Genomic DNA, 23650 nt, shown 5'->3' with positions numbered 1-23650 from the left:
AACCTCCAAGAGAATAGCCAAATTTGAAAAGCAGCATAGAGAAGAAACACATCGTAAATGAGCAGACAAACATCTGCACCCAGACCATGTTTAAACCAATAAAACAATTTAAACAACCCCCTTCCCCCTTGACACCATATAATGACAAACTAGGCGATCTCCCCGTCTTAGTTCAACCACCACTGTCCCGTGGTAAATCAATAATTTACACAATGTAGTACACACACACACACACACACACACACACACACACACACACACACACACACACTCCCACCACTACAAAGAAAGATGAACGTATCCCGTAATAGCAAAACACACAAAATGGCGAAACGACTGATTCTTCACAACACAAAAACGTGAATATCTTTACTGTTGGCGAAAGTGCTAAAACTGACACATGGGTGGAAGAACATGAAGAAAGACGTAAACAACGAAAACCCGTAAGTAACAATAAGAATTAATACCTTTTGTAGTAGTAAGTTGAAGCGTGCGAACTATTCATAAAACTAGCAAATAAATTTGTAACGGAAAAAACCAATTGTTGCAGTGACCACTAACAATGCCTTAGAATAAAGCGAGACGCGTTTGGTCTTAAGACTTTCAAAGTTGCAAAAGACGGCGTTTAACCTATGCAACTTGCATATCTGCAGCTGCGAAAAGAGAGAACGAAAAACAAAAATGTATATATCATGGATGTTCTAACAAGTACAGTAAATCAAAAAGTTCGAACTAAGACAGTGGCGAAAAATAAAATTGTAATTTAAATTTTAAATTATTTCCCTCAGATTACTTTCTTTACAAAGATTCTACAAATTTCTGCCTCCAACGTCACTATAAAGTCGACATCGTCGAAAAAATGATTGAAGAATCATTTAGAAAATCCCTGGACTGCTGCTAGACTGCCAGATGCACCTTAAAACGTTAGTTCATCGGACAACCTTCCGCGCTCGTCGGTGACCGTCCGCCGCTCGTGGTCTCGCGGTAGCGTTCTCGCTTCCCGAGCACGGGGTCCCGGGTTCGATTCCCGGCGGGGTCAGGGATTTTCACCTGCCTCGAGATGACTGGGTGTTTGTGTTGTCCTCGTCATTTCATCATCATCCAGAAAAGTGGCGAAATTTGACTGATCAAAGGTTGGGAAATTGTACGGGCGCTGATAACCACGCAGTTGAGCGCCCCACAAACCACATCATCATCACTCGTCGGTGACTGGTAACCGTTTTATGATCGTAGCTACACAGAGGTGCGTCCCCTATCTCTGGTTATTCGAAACATTTTGCTAGAGTTCAAGCCGTCTATCGTGCTCTGACCTCCTCAAATGTTTTTGTACATACCGAACGTCATAAAACTAGAATTTTAAACTGAATAGCTGTCAGTTCTATTATTTAAATAGTAAAACATCGCAGAAGTTACTATTCTTTTATTCGTGCATAGCACTGCAGGTTCCAGCAATCTCTTCCCATTATGAAGTGCAACGTTGATACTGTATGTGATGTCTGCCTGTGTGGTGGTTTGGCGTGCAGTTGTCTTACATGGCTTTACTGCGATCGGAAAGTCGGGAAATATAATTCTAGTGTTCTTTTATACAATAATTCTAGAGAACAGTAACTGTTGTGTGTTTACTTACAGGTGATGTGCCTCCTTCGTTGTGCAGAAATTCACACACGTGATAAACATCACTGTTTACGTGAAATAAAGGTAGGGTACAAAGATATTACGACAATGTGGCTTCCCAGAGAGTTCGGGTACAGTCATTGGTTTCCCTTTCTCATGAATTGCAGTATTTACATGAAGCTGTCATAACTATAACTCCACTGACTGCATCAATTTTCAGTTACACTTAATTTTCTGTTTAATACAATTTTGTTGCATATATTGAGTACAATTTCTGATGAGACATATTCATATACAGGGCTATTACAAATGACTGAAGCGTTTTCATAAATTCACTGTAGCTCCATTCATTGACATATGGTCACGACACACTACAGATACGTAGAAAAACTCGTAAAGTTTTGTTCGGCTGAAGCCGCACTTCAGGTTTCTGCCGCCAGAGCGCTCGAGAGCGCAGTGAGACAAAATGGCGACAGGAGCCGAGAGAGCGTATGTCGTGCTTGAAATGCACTCACATCAGTCAGTCATAACAGTGCAACGACACTTCAGGACGAAGTTCAACAAAGATCCACCAACTGCTAACTCCATTCGGCGACGGTATGTGCAGTTTAAAGCTTCTGGATGCCTCTGTAAGGGGAAATCAATGGGTCCGCCTGCAGTGAGCGAAGAAACGGTGAACGCGTGCGGGCAAGTTTCACGCGTAGCCCGCGGAAGTCGACGAATAAAGCAAGCAGGGAGCTAAACGTACCACAGCCGACGGTTTGAAAAATCTTACGGAAAAGGCTAAAGCAGAAGTCTTACCGTTTACAATTGCTACAAGCCCTGACACCCGATGACAAAGTCAAACGCTTTGAATTTTCGGCGCGGTTGCAACAGCTCATGGAAGAGGATGCGTTCAGTGTGAAACTTGTTTTCAGTGATGAAGCAACATTTTGTCTTAATGGTGAAGTGAACAGACTCAATGTGCGAATCTGGGGGATAGAGAATCCTGACGCATTCGTGCAGCAAATTCGCAATTCACCAAAAGTTAACGTGTTTTGTGCAATCTCACGGTTTAAAGTTTACGGCCCCCTTTTCTTCTGCGAAAAAAACTGTACAGGACACGTGTATCTGGACATGCTGGAAAATTGGCTCATGCCACAACTGGAGACCGACAGCGCCGACTTCATCTTTCAACAGGATGGTGCTCCACCGCACTTCCATCATGATGTTCTGCATTTGTTAAACAGGAGATTGGAAAACCGATGGATCGGTCGTGGTGGAGATCATGATCAGCAATTCATGTCATGGCCTCCACGCTCTCCCGACTTAAAACCCCATGCGATTTCTTTCTGTGGGGTTATGTGAAAGATTCAGTGTTTAAACCACCTCTACCAAGAAACGTGCCAGAACTGCGAGCTCGGATCAACGATGCTTTCGAACTCATTGATGGAGACATGCTGCGCCGAGTGTGGGAGGAACTTGATTATCGGCTTGATGTCTGCCGAATCACTAAAGGGGCACATATCGAATATTTGTGAATACCTAAAAAAACTTTTTGAGTTTTAGTATGTGTGTGCAAAGCATTGTGAAAATATCTCAAATAATAAAGTTATTGTAGAGCTGTGAAATCGCTTCAATCATTTGTAATAACCCTCTATTTCTCTACAATGGAGTCACAGCAACAGGAAGTAAATACAAAAGTTACTATTCTCTAACGTTAGCGTGTATAAAAATATCTCAAGAACTATATTTTCCAACTTTCCGATTGCAGTAAAATTATAAAAGTTTGCAGCGCACTCGGGTTGGTTGCACTTGATAACGATAACGAGAACAATTACTGAAACTCATCGTGTTATGTATGAGAGAGAACCGTATTTGGAGCAGTGTTTTACTGGTCAAATCAATAACTGACATTCAAAACAAATTTTTAGGTGACAATTAAGTGTGCATGTAGAGGGTGTATAAAAAAGAATCATCCGATTTGGCACTTTTTTCATACCTTTCCATGTGTGTTCAATATGCATCTTAAGGATGCACGGCATATGTCAGTGCGGTGTTCAAATTGTTCCCTCACTGCAGCGTGCATGTCTTGAGTTACAGCTTCCACAGCTGCGATGTCTCAGTTCATTCATTGTTGTTGCTAACGGGGGCACATAAAGTCTTTTATAAACCCCCACAAGAAATAATCACATAGTCAGGTCCGGTGACCTTGGAGGCCAGTAATGTTGTTGCTTGTCACCTTCACGAAGAGCTTGCGGTAGCTGAATTTTATATGGCTTCATGTGTAGCCGTCGACGCAACACAAGCCAGACGGACATCGGGGGCATGATCAGCTGTCGAGCTGCACGGTGAAAGGATTTCTGCGGACTCTGTAAAACTGTCGGATGCGTTCGTCGTCTGTGTCAGACATTTGGGGACGGCCCGGCGATTTGTCTTTACACAAACGACCTGTTTCTCGGAATTGTTCTTGCCCTCGTCTAATGCTCTGTGCTGTACGAGAATCCAGACCATACCAAGTACGAAAGTCACGCTGAACAGTTATTACCTATCTACACTACGCAAAACGTTTTGTTGACCCGACTCCATTTTTACTAAAACTAGTGGCGCCGGTGCTGCTACCTAGCGGCAACCAAATAAAACACGAGTTTGCTCTTTCCAACAATACGTTGTTCACGCACATATGTCAATGTAATAGTTATGATTTTTTTTTTAATCTGGTGATTCTTTTTGATACACTCTGTATTTCAGGAAATGAATGACAACTGTGCTGTATTGAATTGGTAAATTTATGCCAACATTTTAGGTTAGGCTTTACCGTGACTGTTATTGACATTAAATGAAACAAGAAGTTTACTGTTACCAGTCACCGTTTTATTTATTTCCACGACGCGTTTCAAAGGTTTAAACCATCATCGGGTGGATTTACATTAGTTAATATGACATTTGTGTGTTGTGTTAAGATTTTTTGGAGGAACTTGTGGCACTGCCTAGTGGAGAAACAAGACACTATTTCAGAACATGATTTTGGATTTCTTCTGACAAAAAATTAAACTGTTATCTAATGGTAAACATAAAATAAGTAAACTAGAGTACCTTCAGTGGTCACAGGTTCCTTACGCTGTCGACAGCGAAAGGAACCTGTGACCACTGGAAGTACTCTACTTGCTTTGTTTACCATTAGACATTAGTTTAATTTTTTGTCACAAGAAATCCAAAACCATGTTCGGAAATAGTGTCTTGTTTCTCCACTAGGCAGTGCCACAAGTTCCTCCAAAAAATCGACACGCACACGCACACGCACACTATAACGATATGTTTACGTAATGAGTATACATAAACATAGTTATAAACGTCCCCGTTCGTAGTCGCTAATTATAACAATATGTTTACTTTTGTGCTGTAACATATAGCTATAATCAGCGGTGGAAACATATTTGCGAACGCCGACCGTGTGCGGCTGATTCTTCTTTGATCGTCTGATCAGTCGGAAGTTGCATTGCAGAGGAGAGTAAATGCCTGTTCAAAATATAATTATTTTGGATAGCTCAACATGAATTTCCTAAGGGACCGTAGTTTATCATGCATTTATCAGTAGAGTATGGCGCGGAGAAAATATTTCGCCGCATGCAACTTCCGTCCGAACTCGACGAAAGAATTCGTGACTGTGAACTTTCTATTTGGCAGAAACATAAAGAAAATTAAATAACTTCATGAAGGAGTGAGACATAGATTCTATATTAAATAAATAGTCCATACACCAGTTCCATGAAACTCTGAATTTATGGCAATTAATAGACGAACTTACACTGCAATGAAGGATTTAACATGGATGACGTTTTGACTGGCACTTCTCTTAATGAAAACTCCTCCTTCGACGTTTTCACATACACGTCGCACAATAAATCTACTGCTAGGCACTTTTAGTATTACACATTTACACTAGAACAATATTAATTTTAACTATAATAATACGGCGGCAAGACATGCGCGTCCGACACAAGAGACAAGAGAAGAATGAGTAACTGTTCATCGAGAATATCTCGTACCTCAAAAAAAAAGGAATAAAAGTGTTCTTCTTCTGTCCGTTTTTCGCGCCGCGGTTTTCAAAGTCAATAACTCACTGCATCTCTGACGGCGCTTCGACAATAAACAAGTTACGTCACAGGTCGTTCACCTTTTACATTCTCGCAACATTATTTGCTAACTGTAGCTGTTGCCGAGCGACTACTCGATTAGTGAATGATTTAAAATAAGACAATCACATAATGTTACAACACGCACGCACGCGCACACACACACACACACACACACACACACACACACACACACACACACACGTCATATTAACTAATGTAAATTCACACGACGATGGAGGTTTAAACCTTTGAAACGCGTCGTGGAAATAAATAAAACGGTGACTGGTAACAGTAAACTTGTTGTTTCATTTAATGGTAAATTTATTCCTACCTGTTTCAGTTGTAAGCGATTGTCCAGGGGAAAACACTAAGACTTCTACGTGTGGTGTAACGCTCACAGCAGACCAGTGTGGCTCACTCAACAAGGACTGACGGACACAGGCAGACGACCGACCGACCTCTTGAGTGAGCCATTGACCTGCTGTGAGCATTTCATATTTGTTTTAACTTGACCTCTTAGCATGGCAGCCACCTGTGGCATGTTCTACAACATATAAAAGTCGTATTGTTTTCTGCTGGACGAATGATTAGAACGGAAACCGGTAAGATTATAATGTATAGAATCCAATATACCAAAGTTGCTATGAATTTCTTGAAATATCGACAGTTACAGACTTTCTAACATGGAATATGGTGATAGCATTGCAAACTTTATCGTTAATATAAATAAATATAGCGTTATTCAAAGCTAAGCTTTAAACTATAACCTAATCAAATGACTGGAAAACGTGCGTCTTTGTCCTTTTATGGCTATATTTTACATACACTAAAATAAATGCAAAATGCTCTTCACCTGAGCAGTAAACACAGTTAGGAAAAGGTATTAACTTTATCAGCTGGTTCGTTTACATTGTAGCCGTGTGGCGAGCTGTTAAGGCAGGGTTATAAAAGCTGGCCCTCTTCTTCCGCTCGCGGTTAAAATTAAAAGGGTCAACTTGTAAGCACTGGTGGATAGCCCAGTATAAAATTACTTTGTAGTTAACGCCATCCTTTGCATAGCGCTCAGTCTTCTGGCTTCACTCTAACTGCACACATACAATAGTAGTGACGGGGCGGAAGTGAAGCTTTTGAGCACGTTAGTTGCTCTATTGTGCGGATGTGGTTCGGGATCCTCTTCAAAGACATTTCCTTGTGCAGATCATTCGCTACAGTAATATTGCATGTTACGGCTACATGGTTCTCAGTTCTCTCTGGAGCTACCGTCGAGAAACAGCAAGGTACCGACGTAATCGCCACATATCCAAATTCTACTTGTTCTGTTGCCTATGGTATGGTCTAGAAAATAGCGAATAACTGTTAGCAGGGAACTTCATACACGCAGCAAAGGGGATCCATCATGACCAGCACTACGCCGAGGAATGCAGCTTCCGCAGAGAAACTCAGCACTTAACTGCAAAAAATTTTGGCAATCGATCCAGGATAATAGACGGCTGCTCTGTTAGTACTTAGTGACAAATTTTTTTCCAGCGTAACAATAAAATATATATGTGAGCATGTACTGTTCAAGAATAACTGTGAATGAAACTGCTCAATTTATTATTTCTAAGGTCACCGTGAGGTAGGCGGTAGTAAATATTCACACCAATGAAGCAGGAGAAAAATGTTTACATGGAAGTTCTAGTGGTTATAGGTACACCGCTGCAACTTAAAGGGTTAAATCAGTCTGCCATAGCTTTACTAACTTCAATATCATGTGGTGAATATCATGTGGTGAATATCATGTGGTGAATATCATGTGGTGAATATCATGTGGTGAATATCATGTGGTGAATATCATGTGGTGAATATCATGTGGTGAATATCATGTGGTGAATATCATGTGGTGAATATCATGTGGTGAATATCATGTGGTGAATATCATGTGGTGAATATCATGTGGTGAATATCATGTGGTGAATATCATGTGGTGAATATCATGTGGTGAATATCATGTGGTGAATATCATGTGGTGAATATCATGTGGTGAATATCATGTGGTGAATATCATGTGGTGAATATCATGTGGTGAATATCATGTGGTGAATATCATGTGGTGAATATCATGTGGTGAATATCATGTGGTGAATATCATGTGGTGAATATCATGTGGTGAATATCATGTGGTGAATATCATGTGGTGAATATCATGTGGTGAATATCATGTGGTGAATATCATGTGGTGAATATCATGTGGTGAATATCATGTGGTGAATATCATGTGGTGAATATCATGTGGTGAATATCATGTGGTGAATATCATGTGGTGAATATCATGTGGTGAATATCATGTGGTGAATATCATGTGGTGAATATCATGTGGTGAATATCATGTGGTGAATATCATGTGGTGAATATCATGTGGTGAATATCATGTGGTGAATATCATGTGGTGAATAATGAATGCGAACAGGACTGTTACTTTGACATCTTTCACAGGCAAAAATGCAATTGACAGTGGACTGGTAAATATCTCTCAACCTCGCCAAGCAATAGGACGTTAGTAATAATGTTTCAGATTTCCTCTTCCATAACACAATATTATTCACAAGGTGTCGTACTCTCAGCATGAATCCTGAACACCTTCTCGGGCGCGTGAGGGAATTTTCAGTTTTTTGTGTATAAATGAAATCTGTGTTCTAATGTAGCCCTTATAGAGGAGCAGTGCAGTGGATTGCAGATCTACAAACATTCAGCATAGAAGTGGAGGCAGTCATACAGCCTGCAGTTATATTCCACCTCGCTGCGGATTATAAACTTGTACAGCTGTAAGAGCGTCGCAGGATTTCGTCCCTAGTCAGGACAAGCTAAATCATTGTCTCAATCATCTTGAGAATTGTGCATCAGTCTGTACCATGAAAGTCGTGAGTCAAGCTATACAGCCAAAATCGCTTCATATGTGGAGACAGTTGCACACTGTGGTGCAATAAGATTATATCGGAGGCTATTCTGAGCATGTCCAATTCATTTCTCCCAGCTACTGCTTCTATTCCTACCATCCTCTGAAGCTCTCAATACCTCTGTACCTTTCTGCAAACAGTTAATTACTCTGCTCCCGAACTTTCTAACATAGATAACGAAATCTTCTGCATGCTGCAGGAAACCGACAGGATAACAACTTACAAAAGTCGGCGAAGGGTCTTATAGGATTTCCTTTTGCTATATCCCTGTAAAGTGTTTTCGATCACTTTCGAAGGATAGGAAATTCAACGTCTCCATAGACACCTTAGACATCCAAGAAAGGTGTGAATGAGCAGAAATTGAGACAGGTACATCTGCACATCTGTTAAAAACGTGTAAAGAACATCAGACGTACTGAAATATTTATAGGTAACGAATTATCTACAGTATTTAGTTTCATAAATCATACGGATCTGTACTTTATCATATTACACACTACAGGTTATAGGGGTGGGGCAAAAGGAGCTCAGAGAAACTGGTTAGGCTTTGGAAAGATAGCCTTCATTGTTCAGTTACAAATAAGTTTTGATTTATGTCTAAAAGCACCAACAGAAGATTAATTTCCTCTTCGTAGGAAGAACACAGTGCAGCTTGTAATGGTATCTAATTTCTAGTACCTTCGGTAGGCTGTCAAATAGCTCATTCTCAAATGTTGCTCGTCTTGTGAAGTAGAGATGGGATCATTCTGGGACTGGAAATACCGCAGTTCATTGCAAATTCATGGGACACAAGTTGAAAGTACTAAATACAAAAATGACATTGCATGTTCTCTAGTTGTGTAGACTGTGCTGTCCTCTGTAGGTTCTTCAAAATATGCAACTTTTTTCCAGAACACCTGTGACGAAATATTCGTCGTAATTCACCTGCAAAACTTCAGGCAGGCTTTCTCAGTTGCTTCTCATAGCATCTTCCAGACGATTCTGCGACGATCTCGAACTAAGATTCCTGACTTCGCTAAAGAATGAAGAAATGTATCCCCTCCCCCACTCTCTCCTTCCCCCTCTGCTTCCCAGTAAACCATGCGTAACGGGTAGCAGAGTAAATGTGGCCTGCGTATGGCTTTTAGTTGTGAGAAATATCTCCTTAGGCTCAACGATAAAATACGTGCTGTAGTCGGAGAAAGAGATGTGATCAGAGAGTCGTACTAATCAGAGATCATTCTTCCTTGGAGATGAGTGTGTACGTGGTAAGGTTAGAAAATAAATATTTCTTAAAGGTAATAACTCCTACGTAGTACTAGGAGCAGGCTGAAAGCAGAAGTGAATAGCAGCGAAATCTTAAATTCAAATTTGAATATATATATCCTGCACGCCAGTGGTGGCGGTTTATTTATTGCTGTAAGGAAATTGATTGTATCTAGTGAGGTCATTACTGATTCTGAATGTGAAATAAGGATGTTTGTAAGCAGCAAAGGTGGGCCAAACAAGGTAATAGAATACTTTTATAGATCCGTCCCAGGAGCTGTAGTCGGAGAAAGCTTCAAAGAAGACAAGGAGATTCGCGCGCGCGCGCGCGCGCGCACGCACACACACACACACACACACACACACACACACACACACACACACACACACACACACACACACACACACAATTTTTTTTTTCAACCTGCTGTTTCAGAGAGTAATAGATTTGCCACGCATAGAGCGGGAAAATTACGTCATGTAAACTGTTTCCAGTGACAGGAATGAGACTGGAATTGTCGTGAACAAGTTTCCTGAAAAGTACCTTCAGCAGTTAAACAAATTCTCATAAACAGTAATCGGTGACCGAAAGTCCGCTGCAGTATCAGTGACTGCAGGTGATAAGAGGAATGTTAGGGTTAGGACGACAATATTTCTTATTAAAAGTGCGTCAGCAACATAACCTGTACCGCAGATTATCTGAGCAGTCAGCATCAAGTATCTGTAGACGAAAAATTTGCAGTGGAAGGGAATAAAATGCAGAAGTAGTGTACAATACGCTGTAGACGTGAATGTGCCGCTGAAAGTAAGGGGGGGGAGGCAGATATATGCGGAAGCTCCGTTATGGTTCAACAACCGTATGTTTCAATGTCTATGAGGAGAACTTCATTGCAGAGCGTTGTACACAAACAAAATCCAAACAAAGCTAAAATGAGCGTAAGGAGAGAAGTGGAAGAACCGTTCAACAAACTCGAAAGTAAAATTTTGCCATACGATCTGATGTTAAGTAGTAAGATATGTTAGTCGCACGAATTCAGTAAATAGGTCAAAGTAACCTAGTCTTTAACTGATCCTGCTCGCACCGAAACTGAGCATAATATAGGTCGCAGGCGCAGCTCATTCGTGTTGTTTTTCGAGAGACGCCCATACTGACAGGTCTGTGTCGCAGCAGTTTCGGAATAATGGAACATGTTTTATACTCGCGTATTTTGATCTTGTTGGAGAACGAAAATGTATGGCAATCAACGTGAATTCCGCAAACGAAGATCTTGTGAAACTCGAGTAACTCTGTTCCTCTGAGATGCAGAGGAACCTAGAAATTCGTTCCCAGATTGATGTTCTATTCATGGACTTCACACATTGTAACCACCTCTAAAATCCTGACCGCTGCGAGACGTGCAGGAAGAGTCAGTCAGGTTCTGGAAAACACCGACCGCGTTTTAATACCGCTAACGTAGGAATTTTACGCGCGTTCATTTTCATAAACAAACTTCTGTGGATTGCATGCCGGATACAGCTGACTGTTACCACCGGAGAACGCGGTCTCTCTCTCTCTCTCTCTCTCTCTCTCTCTCTCTCTCTCTCTTTGCGTGACTGGTTTTTCCCGTCCACGTCAACGTCAGCTGCCTCGTGTGAGGACGTCTCAAGACGGACCGGGCCGTCCTTGAGCTCCGCCACTCCCAGGACTTAGTACCAACCCATTGTTTTGAGGTCGGAAGCAGACCAGTGTGCGGACGATCGGAAGCCATAAGACTTCAGAGAGCACCCACCTCACTTTCTGTGCCAACTTCTCTTCAGATCTCCGTATGCAGTAAGATGATCCCAAGGTGTACGCGATGTACTTCCCGCATTGGCCACCTTGAAACAGAGTAGTGCTCGCCTGATCTCATTACCTTGAACTTGAGGTAGGAACGTCGGTTGTGTAGACCTTAACATTTACGAACTCATGAAATAGTACAAGCCTTACGTAATAATATATCGTCAGTTCATACTTTCCGTGCTTGTTCCAAGGCGTTTGGTGGTGTAAATCATGATACTCTCGTAGGAAAACTTAAGTTTTATGAAACTGATGACTTTACACATCGCTGGTTTGAATCACACTTAAACAAATCCAAAAAGTTGTGCTGAATAATTAAAATTGTCAGAAATGTAGAAAATTTCAGTGACTGGGGAAAAAACGCAAAGGGAATCCCTAAGGGTTCAACTCTGTGTCCACTCATATTCCTTATAACAGGGTGAGTCACGTAAGACGTAACATATCTTCATTTCGTGAACGATTTCACGTAACGAAACGCGGTTTTTAGCAAATGTTAGAGCGTCAATGGGCGCGTATTTTTTTGTTTGGTTAATGTTTATAGTCCTGGTATGAACGGAGATATTGAAGCAAGTAGGTTTTCTAAATGGAACCTTGTACTTTCATTACTGCATTAGATAGCTCTGGAGAAGATAATTACAGTGATATAGCGTTTGTTAATATTGACGCTGAAGCCTATCGTAAAAAATTCGATAAATGTCCTAGAAACGGCGTTTGCGGTGCAAACACTGTCAAGCAGGCGTCTCGGACCAGGCTGCGTAGTTGGATACCGTAAGGTGGGCCTGCACTGCGGGTATTTCCCCTTAAACCAACTTACGACCTAGATGCAGGTTCACCTACGAATGTTCTATGTGGTAATACGACGTAGGCTAGAATCTAGCGTATCACGAAGGGCTTAGGAAAACTGTTTCACATCTGTGTATTTTCCCAGACTTACGTGAGCTGAAACAGCGAAATAAAGAGGTCTTGTACGCTGCAAAAAAGCAACTGCTGTACTAAATATGTAAACGTTAGAAGGAAGATTTGATCTACCTTCTCCTGTACGTGGCTGTGGCGCTACACTGCGCCATTTGACAAATTTTGTCCTGCTCAAAGTCCAGGAAAGTTATCATTTAGTATTTGTGTCGCAACACGGTACGGGTGAGCTGGGCAACCGTCGTGTTGCAGCCACACACACACTGTCGAATTCTAGAAGAACCGGCAGGAAGTGTGCTTACGAATGTCCATTCAGAATGCCTGAGATGAAGTAAAGTCCCACAATGTAATTACCTATGATGCCGCACCATACGTTTACCCTCCACGACCGTTGATTTTACACCTAACAAGCCAGTGTGTATTTTCGGCTGCCTCGTAGTGCATGTTAGGCAAATGTACATTGGCTTAGTTAGTAAACGTTGCTTCATGGGTGAAAAGCACACGTTGGGAAAAGCTAGGGTCATCTCTGTTCTGCAAGGGCAAACCGACAAAATTATGTATGATGATCGGAATCATGGTCGTGGAGTGCCGGACGTAGTAAAAGATGCGGTGGAAGTTCTGCGAATGCGAATGACACTGGTCTGAATGATGCCGCATTACTTCGCAATATGTCTCGTACCGCTGTGCGGATGCATTAGCGTCGTTACCAGAGTAGCTTCTTCGTGTTCTGTCAGTTTCTCTTCTTTCTTGTCCTCTTCTTGTCGTTCAGGCAGCCTTTCCGCATTAGCGTCTTAATACGAGAGCTATTCAGAAAGTAGGGAACATTTTGGCATTAAAAAAAACCTAAGTACAAGAAATACATTTTATTATGTACATCTGAAAGAGCAACTGACATACTTAGCTACATAGTCACCGAACACATTGAGGCACTTATCAAAGCGTTGGACAAGCTTTGAAAGACCTTCGTCGTAAAATTCTGCCGCCTAAGACTTCAGCCAGTGAGTCAGGCCCGCCTGGAGTTGAGCGTCATGTCAAAGCGCTGCGTTGCAAGGCAGTTCATCTTGGGAAACAAGTGGAAGTAGCTAGGTGCAAGATCGGGGCTGTAGGGCAGATGAGGGAAATTTTCCATTTGAATGGATTAACGAGTTCTTTAGTGCGGTTTGCCGTGTGAGGTCGGGCACTGTCGTGGATAAACAAAATTTTGGACGTCAGCCTTCCTCGGCGTTTATTTTGAACTGCTCTTCTAAGGCTGTGCAAAGTTTGACAGTACCAGACAGAATACATGGTTCCTCCACGTTCGAGAAAATCAATAAGCAGCACATCTTTCCTATCCCAAAACAATGTCGCCATCAACATCCTTGCTAACAAGGTTTTGCGAACATTTTCTTGGTGCTCTTTTTTTTGGGAGGGGGGGGGGACTCCATGGACTGTAATTTTGTCTCGCAGTTGACGTGTTTCACCAAAGTCTCGTCACCGTTTATGATCCGATCCAGTAATGAATCAACATGTTTGTGATAGGCCTCCAGAAATGTCAACGTTGCCGCCATTCGCTGTTCTATATGGTGCTCTGCAAGCATTTTGGGAACCCATCGTCCTCAAATTTTGTGGTAGCCTAGCTTTTGAGTGACAATTTCAAAGTCCGTGAAACTTGTGGATAAAAAAAGAAAGCTCCTTTATTGTGAAGCGACGGTTTTCACGAATCTTTCGATCTACTTTAGCGACAGGACAGTCACAATGCTCGGGAATCCAATCTTACCATCACCATCATGAACGTTGGTTCGGCCACTTTAAAACCGAATGCACCGTTACGTTGTGTCCTTACATTTCGCACAGTTAACGATAAATTTCTATAGGTTTTAGGTTTTTTGCCAACAAAAACCGTATCACAGACCTCACCTCACAACCGGCGGGATTTTCGATTGCAATGCCCATTTCAAATTCGAATATCGAAAAAACCAGAGGGTGCATAGACGTTCCCGCTGTCACTGAACTGCCGAGCACGCACATACTAAAATATATGCAATCGGCGCGCGCATAGCGGCGTCAGACGGAAACGATCGTTACTTTCTGAATAGCCCTCGTAATTCGTGCAACTGCCTGTCGCGCCGGACATCGGAGATCCGGATAGGTAGCCCTATACCGCTGTACTGTTCTAACTGCGTTTCTTTTCCATTCGCCGTATAAAAGTACACTACTGGCCATCAAAATTGCTACATTACGAAGATGACACGCTACAGACGCGAAATTTAACCGACAGGAAGAAGATGCTGTGATATTCAAATGATTAGTTTTTCAGAGCATTCACACAAGGTTGGCGTCGGTGGCGACACTTACATGAGGAGTTTCCAACCGATTTCTCATACACAAACAGCAGTTGACCGGCATTGCCTGGTGAAACATTTTCGTGATGCCTCGTGTAAGGAGGAGATATGCGTACCATCATCTTTCCGACTTTGATAAAGGTCGGATTGTAGCCTATCGCGATTGCGGTTTATCATATCGCGACATTGCTGCTCGCGTTGGTCGAGATCCAATGACTGTTAGCAGAATGTGGAATCGGTGGGTTCAGGAGGGTAATACGGAACGCCGTGCTGGATCTCAACGGCCTCTTATCAATAGCAGTCGAGATGACAGGCATCTTATCCGCATGGCTGTAACGGATCGTGCAGCCACGTCTCTATCCCTGAGTCAACAGATGAGGACGTTTGCGAAACAACCACCATCTGCACGAACAGTTCGACGACGTTCGCAGCAGCATGGACTATCAGCTTGGAGACCATGACTGCGGTTAGTCTTGGCGCTGCATCACAGACATGAGCGCCTGCGATGGTGTACTCAACGACGAACCTGGGTGCACGAATGGCAAAATGTCATTTTTTCGGATGAATCCAGGTTCTGTTTACAGCGTCATGATAGTTGCATCCGTGTTTGGCGACATCTCGGTGAACGCACTTTGGAAGCGTGTTTTCGTCATCGCCATACTGGCGTATCAATGGCGTGATGGTATGGGGTGCCTTTGGTTACACGTCTCGGTCACCTCTTGTTCGCATTGACGGCACTTTGATCAGTGGACGTTACGTTTCAGCAGGATAATGCACGACCGTATGTTGCAGGTCCTATACGGGCCTTTCTGGATACAGAAAATGTGCGTCTGCTGCCCTGGCCAGCACATTCTCCAGATCTCTCACCAGTTGAAAACGTCTGGTGAATGGTGGCCGAGCAACTGGCTCGTCACAATACGCCAGTCACTACTCTTAATGGTACTGTGGTATCGTTTGAAGCTGCATGGGCAGCTGTACCTGTACACGCCATCCAAGCTCTGTTTGAGTGTATGCCCAGGCGTATCAAGGCCATTATTACGACCAGTGGTGTTCGTTCTGGGTATTGATTTCTCAAGATCTATGCACCCAAATTGCGTGAAAATGTAATCACATGTCAGTTCTAGTATAATATATTTGTCCAATGAATACCCATTTATCATCTGCATTTCTTCTTGGTGTAGCAATTTTAATGGCCAGTAGTGTACTACATCCAACATTCCTCATTCCTGTACATGACTGCACGCAAGGAACGTTGAAGCGGAAATGAGTGCCCTGCGGTGCAAACAAGTAAACAGGCAAATCTGTTGATATTCTGACACTGCGTAGCAGGAGAGCTCGGATTGACGGTGTTTGCTGCGGAAAAAGAAGAGAATCGAAGCGTTTGAGATGTGGTACTATAGAAGGATCGTGAAAATTAGGTGCAGTCATAAGGAATGAGGTTCTTCGCAGAATTGGCAAAGAAAGAAGCATATTGTAGAAGGAACAGGAAGTTGGTTGGTTTAGGGGAGGGTACCAAGCAGTGAGGTCATCTGTTCTATCGGATTAGGACAGAAGGGGAAGGAGGTCGGCCGTGCCCTTACAAAATAACCATCGCGGAATTTGCCTGAAGCGATTTAGGAACATCACAGAAAACCGCCGGAAGCGGGTTTGAAACGTCGTCCTTCCGAATGTGAGTCCTGTGTGCTAAACACTGCACCACCTCGCTCGGTCACGGGTCATGTGTTAAGACATCGGGTAACAACTACTAGAGGGAGCTGTATAGGGTAAGAACTGTAGGCAAAGACAGATCGGAATACATGCAGCAAATAAGAGACGCGGGGTGCAAGATGAAGAGGTCGGCACGAGAGGTTTTCGCAGCGGGCTGCTTCGAACGTCAGAAGACTGATTAATAATAGATCAAAGAGGTTCTTGCCGTTCACTTATTTCATGTTGTACGCCGAATATAGAACGAGTTATCAAATATGTAACAGGTTGCGAGACCTTTTAAATAACATAACGCAGTTGAGTTGTCCTGCCCGGGCAGTATCTGAATATCGAATTTTAGCCATTACCGTTTATTAAATAATTTTTAATAGATATGGATGCTAGGTATTACAACGGCTATTTAATTCAAGGCGGCTTCTTTCTTGCGGACGTATACAGTTTTGCGCGTGGTGGTGAGCCAAGTTAACTCGAAGAGTGCCGTCCCAGTGAGTCCATTGACTTAAACCCGGGAGAAAGTATTGTGTTACCCCTGAGGAAGTTAACGAAACATGGTGCACCTTCAGTGTCGTGAATAAACTGATCTTTCTTCTTTTTTTTGCGTTGCCCCGCTTGGGTACGATCTTTGGGTACGATCTTTAGAGGCAGCAACGTGTAACTTGACAGTGAACGTGATGACTAAAATATAGTTGCCGTTAACTGAATTGAATGTAATTTTGTTAATTTCTATTTATTGATTGCAAAGCAAGGCTCGAGAGAATTTAGATTCTTACCGTGGAGCGGCCAAGATAAAACTTCCTGAACTCACGGAATCTGTATAATTTAAAAAATGAACTTTAACGTAAATTATCTGTTGCAATTTAAAAAGGTTCTTACAACGAAATCTCTCGCATTTACGGTTACTGTTAACAATTTGAAAAATAAATTAATACTTCGGCGCATAATGGCCGACCAGAGGCTGCAACGGAAGATGAGCTTCTCGCAGCGCAAATTGCTGAAAAATATGCTTATTAAAAATAATTAACCGCTGCGACCATTTGAGGTGACAACTATTACAAATAAATTCATAACAATAGTTAATTTTTGCAGAATACCGAATAACTTACATAAAATATGTGTAGCCGCTCAATGGCTGCCTTCCGTATCGCGAAACAATACAGGGTGAGTACCATAAAGTACGTCCTTCCTCCTCGGCCGTACAATCGCGTCTCTTTTCCATCCTTTATTTTCATAGACATGTTTTAAATAAAGATGCTACTCTTACATTATCGCTGCATATCAGTTGTTTCAAGAACATTAACTGTATCTTTTATACTAATTATATTCATAAAATACGTTAACTGCGGTTTACAATCGATAAAAATGTCAATATTTGTGACGTACCGTCACATGAGACAACCGCGTCGCGTTTTGAGCGCATATTACATGATACACCATATTAAAATTTGCGAGAGGTCACGGTTTCTTATTATTGTAAATATCACGGGACTACGTTACTACTCTACTGAATTACGGACTCAGCTTTTAGCTTCATGACACTGGACTCGCATTCGGGAGGACGGCGGTTCAATCCCGCGTCCGGCCATCCTGATTTAGGTTTTCCGTGATTTCCCTAAATCGCTCCAGGCAAGTGCCGGGATGGTTCCTTTCAAAGGGCACGGCCGACTTCCTTCCCCATCCTTCCCTAATCCGATGAGACCGATGACCACGCTGTCTGGTCTCCTTCCCCAAAACAACCCAACCCTTTAGCTTCATGTCGTGACACTTGTTTGCTCAAAAATGTCTGACTTCATGTTTACCGATCATTTTACAGTGCGGGTCGCGCTTATTTTTTAAGCTGTTGGGCTGGAAGTGTGTGTTACCACTAGAACGGCTGACCAATGCCAACGAAAACATGCCAGACGTTGTTGGGTTCGAGTCTGGTTTGAAAGAAGTGACGAAGGCGAGAACACACTTGTATATACCCTATTAATGAGAAGTGAGGCAATTTCACTTAGTCTGAAGTAAGAATTAAACCATCTGTTTATACAACATGTGATCGGAAGCTCTCAACGATTATTCCCAGTGTCTCCCTCCTGACATGCTGAAATAATGCAAAAGATGCAACCTAATCAAACATGAAATTTCGTCAATTAAGACGCTACAAATACACTCCTGGAAATTGAAATAAGAACACCGTGAATTCATTGTCCCAGGAAGGGGAAACTTTGACATATTCCTGGGGTCAGATACATCACATGATCACACTGACAGAACCACAGGCACATAGACACAGGCAACAGAGCATGCACAATGTCGGCACTAGTACAGTGTATATCCACCTTTCGCAGCAATGCAGGCTGCTATTCTCCCATGGAGACGATCGTAGAGATGCTGGATGTAGTCCTGTGGAACGGCTTGCCATGCCATTTCCACCTGGCGCCTCAGTTGGACCAGCGTTCGTGCTGGACGTGCAGACCGCGTGAGACGACGCTTCATCCAGTCCCAAACATGCTCAATGGGGGACAGATCCGGAGATCTTGCTGGCCAGGGTAGTAGACTTACACCTTTTAGAGCACGTTGGGTGGCACGGGATACATGCGGACGTGCATTGTCCTGTTGGAACAGCAAGTTCCCTTGCCGGTCTAGGAATGGTTGAACGATGGGTTCGATGACGGTTTGGATGTACCGTGCACTATTCAGTGTCCCCTCGACGATCACCAGTGGTGTACGGCCAGTGTAGGAGATCGCTCCCCACACCATGATGCCGGGTGTTGGTCCTGTGTGCCTCGGTCGTATGCAGTCCTGATTGTGGCGCTCACCTGCACGGCGCCAAACACGCATACGACCATCATTGGCACCAAGGCAGAAGCGACTCTCATCGCTGAAGACGACACGTCTCCATTCGTCCCTCCATTCACGCCTGTCGCGACACCACTGGAGGCGGGCTGCACGATGTTGGGGCGTGAGCGGAAGACGGCCTAACGGTGTGCGGGACCGTAGCCCAGCTTCATGGAGACGGTTGCGAATGGTCCTCGCCGATACCCCAGGAGCAACAGTGTCCCTAATTTGCTGGGAAGTGGCGGTGCGGTCCCCTACGGCACTGCGTAGGATCCTACGGTCTTGGCGTGCATCCGTGCGTCGCTGCGGTCCGGTCCCAGGTCGACGGGCACGTGCACCTTCCGCCGACCACTGGCGACAACATCGATGTACTGTGGAGACCTCACGCCCCACGTGTTGAGCAATTCGGCGGTACGTCCACCCGGCCTCCCGCATACCCACTATACGCCCTCGCTCAAAGTCCGTCAACTGCACATACGGTTCACGTCGACGCTGTCGCGGCATGCTACCAGTGTTAAAGACTGCGATGGAGCTCCGTATGCCACGGCAAACTGGCTGACACTGACGGCGGCGGTGCACAAATGCTGCGCAGCTAGCGCCATTCGACGGCCAACACCGCGGTTCCTGGTGTGTCCGCTGTGCCGTGCGTGTAATCTTTGCTTGTACAGCCCTCTCGCAGTGTCCGGAGCAAGTATGGTGGGTCTGACACACCGGTGTCAATGTGTTCTTTTTTCCATTTCCAGGAGTGTACAAACTGGAAATCACACATGTAATGTTATTCATATATACTCAGAACTAGAAATAGCCGACGCCGGGTCCAATATGCTTGGATTTAGACGCCCAATTCTTCTTTGTTCCATTCCATTTCTAAAATTCGAAGCAGTCGTCCAAAGAATCATTTCCCAACAGTAACACATAAAAATATGCAAAATTATTGCATTTCTTTAATAACTGCATCTGTGAAAATTGAATCGCTGAAATGAACTGAAATGCGCGGGAGCTTACATTTCGTTAGCCTAATGCCGAATGGTGGCCATAAGTGTTATTAGTAACAATAAACAATGAGTAATAATAAGAGTGCACACTCGGACTAGCCCGAACTGCGCATGCGCGCGTAAATTGTATATATAGTGCACTCGCTCGGATTCATAGTTCGACTGCTGTATATACTACTGGACATTAAAATTGCTACACCACGAAGATGACTTGCTACAGACACGAAATTTAAGCGACAGGATGAAGATCCTCTCATATGCAAATGATTAGTTTTTCAGAGCATTCACACAAGGTTGGCTTCGGTGGCGACACGTACAACGTGCTGAACATGAGGAAAGTTTCCAACCGATTTCTCATACACAAACAGCAGTTGACCGGCGTTGCCTGGTGAAACGTTTTCGTGATGCCTCGTGTAAGGAGGAGATATGCGTACCATCATCTTTCCGACTTTGATAAAGGTCGGATTATAGCCTATCGCGAATGCGGTTTATCGTTTCGCGACATCGCTGCTCGCGTTGGTCGAGATCCAATGACTGTTAGCAGAATGTGGAATCGGTGGGTTCAGGAGGGTAATACGGAACGCCGTGCTGGATCCCAACGGCCTCGTATGACTAGCAGTCGAGATGACAGGCATCTTATCCGCATGGCTGTAACGGATCGTGCAGCCACGTCTCGATCCCCGAGTCAAAAGATGGGGACGTTTGCAAGACAACAGCCATCTGCACGAACAGTTCGACGATGTTTGCAGCAGCATGGACTATCAGCTCGGAGACCACGGCTGCGGTTATCCTTGACGCTGCATCACACACAGGAGCGCCTGCGATGGTGTACTCAACGACGAACCTGGGTGTACGAATGGCAAAACGTGATTTTTTCGGATGAATCCAGGTTCTGTTTACAGCGTCATGATAGTCGCATCCGTATTTGGCGACATCGTGGTGAACGCACTTTGGAAGCGTCTTTTCGTTATCGCCATACTGTCGTATCACCCGGCGTGATGGTATGGGTGCCATTGGTTACACATCTCGGTCACCTCTTGTTCGCATCGACGGCACTTTGAACAGTGGACGTTGCATTTCAGATGTGTTACGACCCGTGGCTCTACCCTTCATTCGATCCCTGCGAAACCCTACATTTCAGCAAGATAATGCACGACAGCATGTTGCAGGTCCTGTATGGGCCTTTCTGGATACAGAAAATGTTCGACTGCTGCCCTGGCCAGCACATTCTCCAGATCTCTCACCAATTGAAAACGTCTGGTGAATGGTGGCCGAGCAGCTGGCTCGTCACAATACGCCAGTCACTACTCTTGATGGTACTGTGGAATCGTGTTGAAGCTGCATGGGCAGCTGCACCTGTACACACCATCCAAGGTCTGTTTGACTCAATGCCCAGGCGTATCAAGGCCGTTATGACGGCCAGAGGTGATTATTCTGGGTACTGATTTCTCAGGATCTGTGCACCCAAATTGCGTGAAAATGTAATCACATGTCAGTTCTAGTATAATATATTTGTCCAATGAATCCCAGTTTATCATCTGAATTTCTTCCTGGTGTAGCATTTTAATGGCCAGTAGTGCATTTCCGCGCGCCGATAATGCCTCGGCCGAATATATTAGTTCCACCTATTCTAGTGGCAAAGGGTAGCAACGCTAGACCTGTGTCTTTTGTGGCGGATGGTCGTGTAATACGCGCTTTAAGATAATTTAGTGACGCGGGACACCGTGAGAATGGAGGCAGAGGCTCTGCAGCCAAACATGTCGTAGCCTGCAGCCCAGGTATATCATCACGTAGCGCCGCGCTTTTCTCTCATTGTATGTCAAGAGAGGTCGGCGAGCGTTAACCTGGTCAAAGTCAGAAGTGAATCAATATTGCATCCTATTAGTGTGTGTTCATTTTCGTAATCTGAGCGTCACGTGGCAGGCCCTGACATTCAGAATGTTCATGATATTACCTTTTTTAAGGTGCTAGCTCATGTTTTGTTCCTATAATCAACACATTATGGTATTCTCTGGGCCTTGTCAAGTTCGTATAGCACCCTGGCAAGAAAAGTGACACAACTCAAAAATGTAGTACTTAAGAAAAATTGACTTCAGGAATTCTATAAAACTTATAGTGAAATAGTATAAGCTTCCCTTAAATTTCAAGTAAGTATTTTTGCCAGTAAATTACATTTTTTCTTGTTGTGGTGGTCTTCTGTCCAAAGATGGGTCTGATGCAGCTCTCCACGCTACTCGATCCTGCGCAAGCGTAATCTCAGAGTAACGGCAACCTACATCCTTCTGAATGTGCTTCCTGTATTCATCTTTTGGTTACCTCTATAATTCTTATCACCACATATCCCTCCAGTACTAAATTGGTGACCCCCTTGAGGTCTCAGAATGTATCGTATCAACAGCTCTCTTCTTTTTTAGTCAAGTTGCTCCACAAATTTGTCCTCCCAGTTCTGCTCAGTACCTTGTCATTAGTTACGTGATCTACGCGTCTAATCTTCAGCGTTCTTCTGTAACACCACATCCCAAAAGCTTCTATTCTCCTTCTGTCTAAATTGTTCATCGTCCACGTTTCACTTTCATACAAGGCTACATTCCATAGGAACAGTTTCAGAAAAGGCTTCCCAACGCTCAGGTGTTTGTTCATTTTAACAAACCTGTCTTTCAGAAACGCTTCTCTTGTCATGGCAGTCTACATTTTATTTCCTCTCTACTTCACCCTTCATCCGTTATTTTACTGTTCAAATAACAAAACTCGTCTATTACTTAAAGAGCCTCATTTCTTATCGAATTCCTTCAGCTTCACATGATTTAATTCGACTACATTTCATTACCCTTGTCATGACATTATTTTTTATACACTGAAGGGCCAAAGAAACTAATATAGGCATGGATATTCCAAAACAGTATGTAAACAGGCAGAATACGGCGCTGCGGTCGGCAACGCCTATATAAGACAAGGGTCTGGCGCAGTTATAGGATCGGCTACTGCTGCAACAATGCCAGGTTATGAAGATTTAAACGAGTTAGAACGTTGTGTTGTAGTCCCCACACGAGCAATGGAACACAGCATCTCCGTGGTAGCGACGAAACGGGGATACACTCGTACCACCATTTGACAAGTCGACTCCCCCTGCGGGTCAGGGGATTAGAATAGGCCCGAGGTATTCCTGCCTGTC

At 43.6% G+C, this 23650-nt stretch overlaps 1 protein-coding gene across 2 annotated transcripts in view; it reads left to right on the top strand.

Annotated features, from left to right (window-relative positions):
• The window catches only part of LOC126187538 (alpha-1,3-mannosyl-glycoprotein 4-beta-N-acetylglucosaminyltransferase A), an 875060-nt gene that overhangs the window by 548168 nt on the left and 303242 nt on the right, over positions 1–23650 (top strand). Inside the window, exon 3 of one of the 2 annotated variants that reach the window (XM_049928684.1) lies at positions 1630–1698. The exons of the other annotated variant lie outside the window; for it this stretch is intronic. Coding sequence (XP_049784641.1) covers positions 1633–1698 — 66 coding nt within the window. The 5' untranslated portion in view covers positions 1630–1632. The remainder of the gene's footprint in view (positions 1–1629; positions 1699–23650) is intronic. 2 annotated transcript variants of the gene reach the window in all.

This window comes from Schistocerca cancellata, chromosome 5 (genome assembly GCF_023864275.1).
Source record: "Schistocerca cancellata isolate TAMUIC-IGC-003103 chromosome 5, iqSchCanc2.1, whole genome shotgun sequence".
In the NCBI taxonomy this organism is placed as follows: Eukaryota; Metazoa; Arthropoda; class Insecta; order Orthoptera; family Acrididae; genus Schistocerca; species Schistocerca cancellata.
The sequence above is the reverse complement of the archived record's forward strand: the minus strand, read 5'-3'. Positions and strand labels throughout refer to the sequence as shown.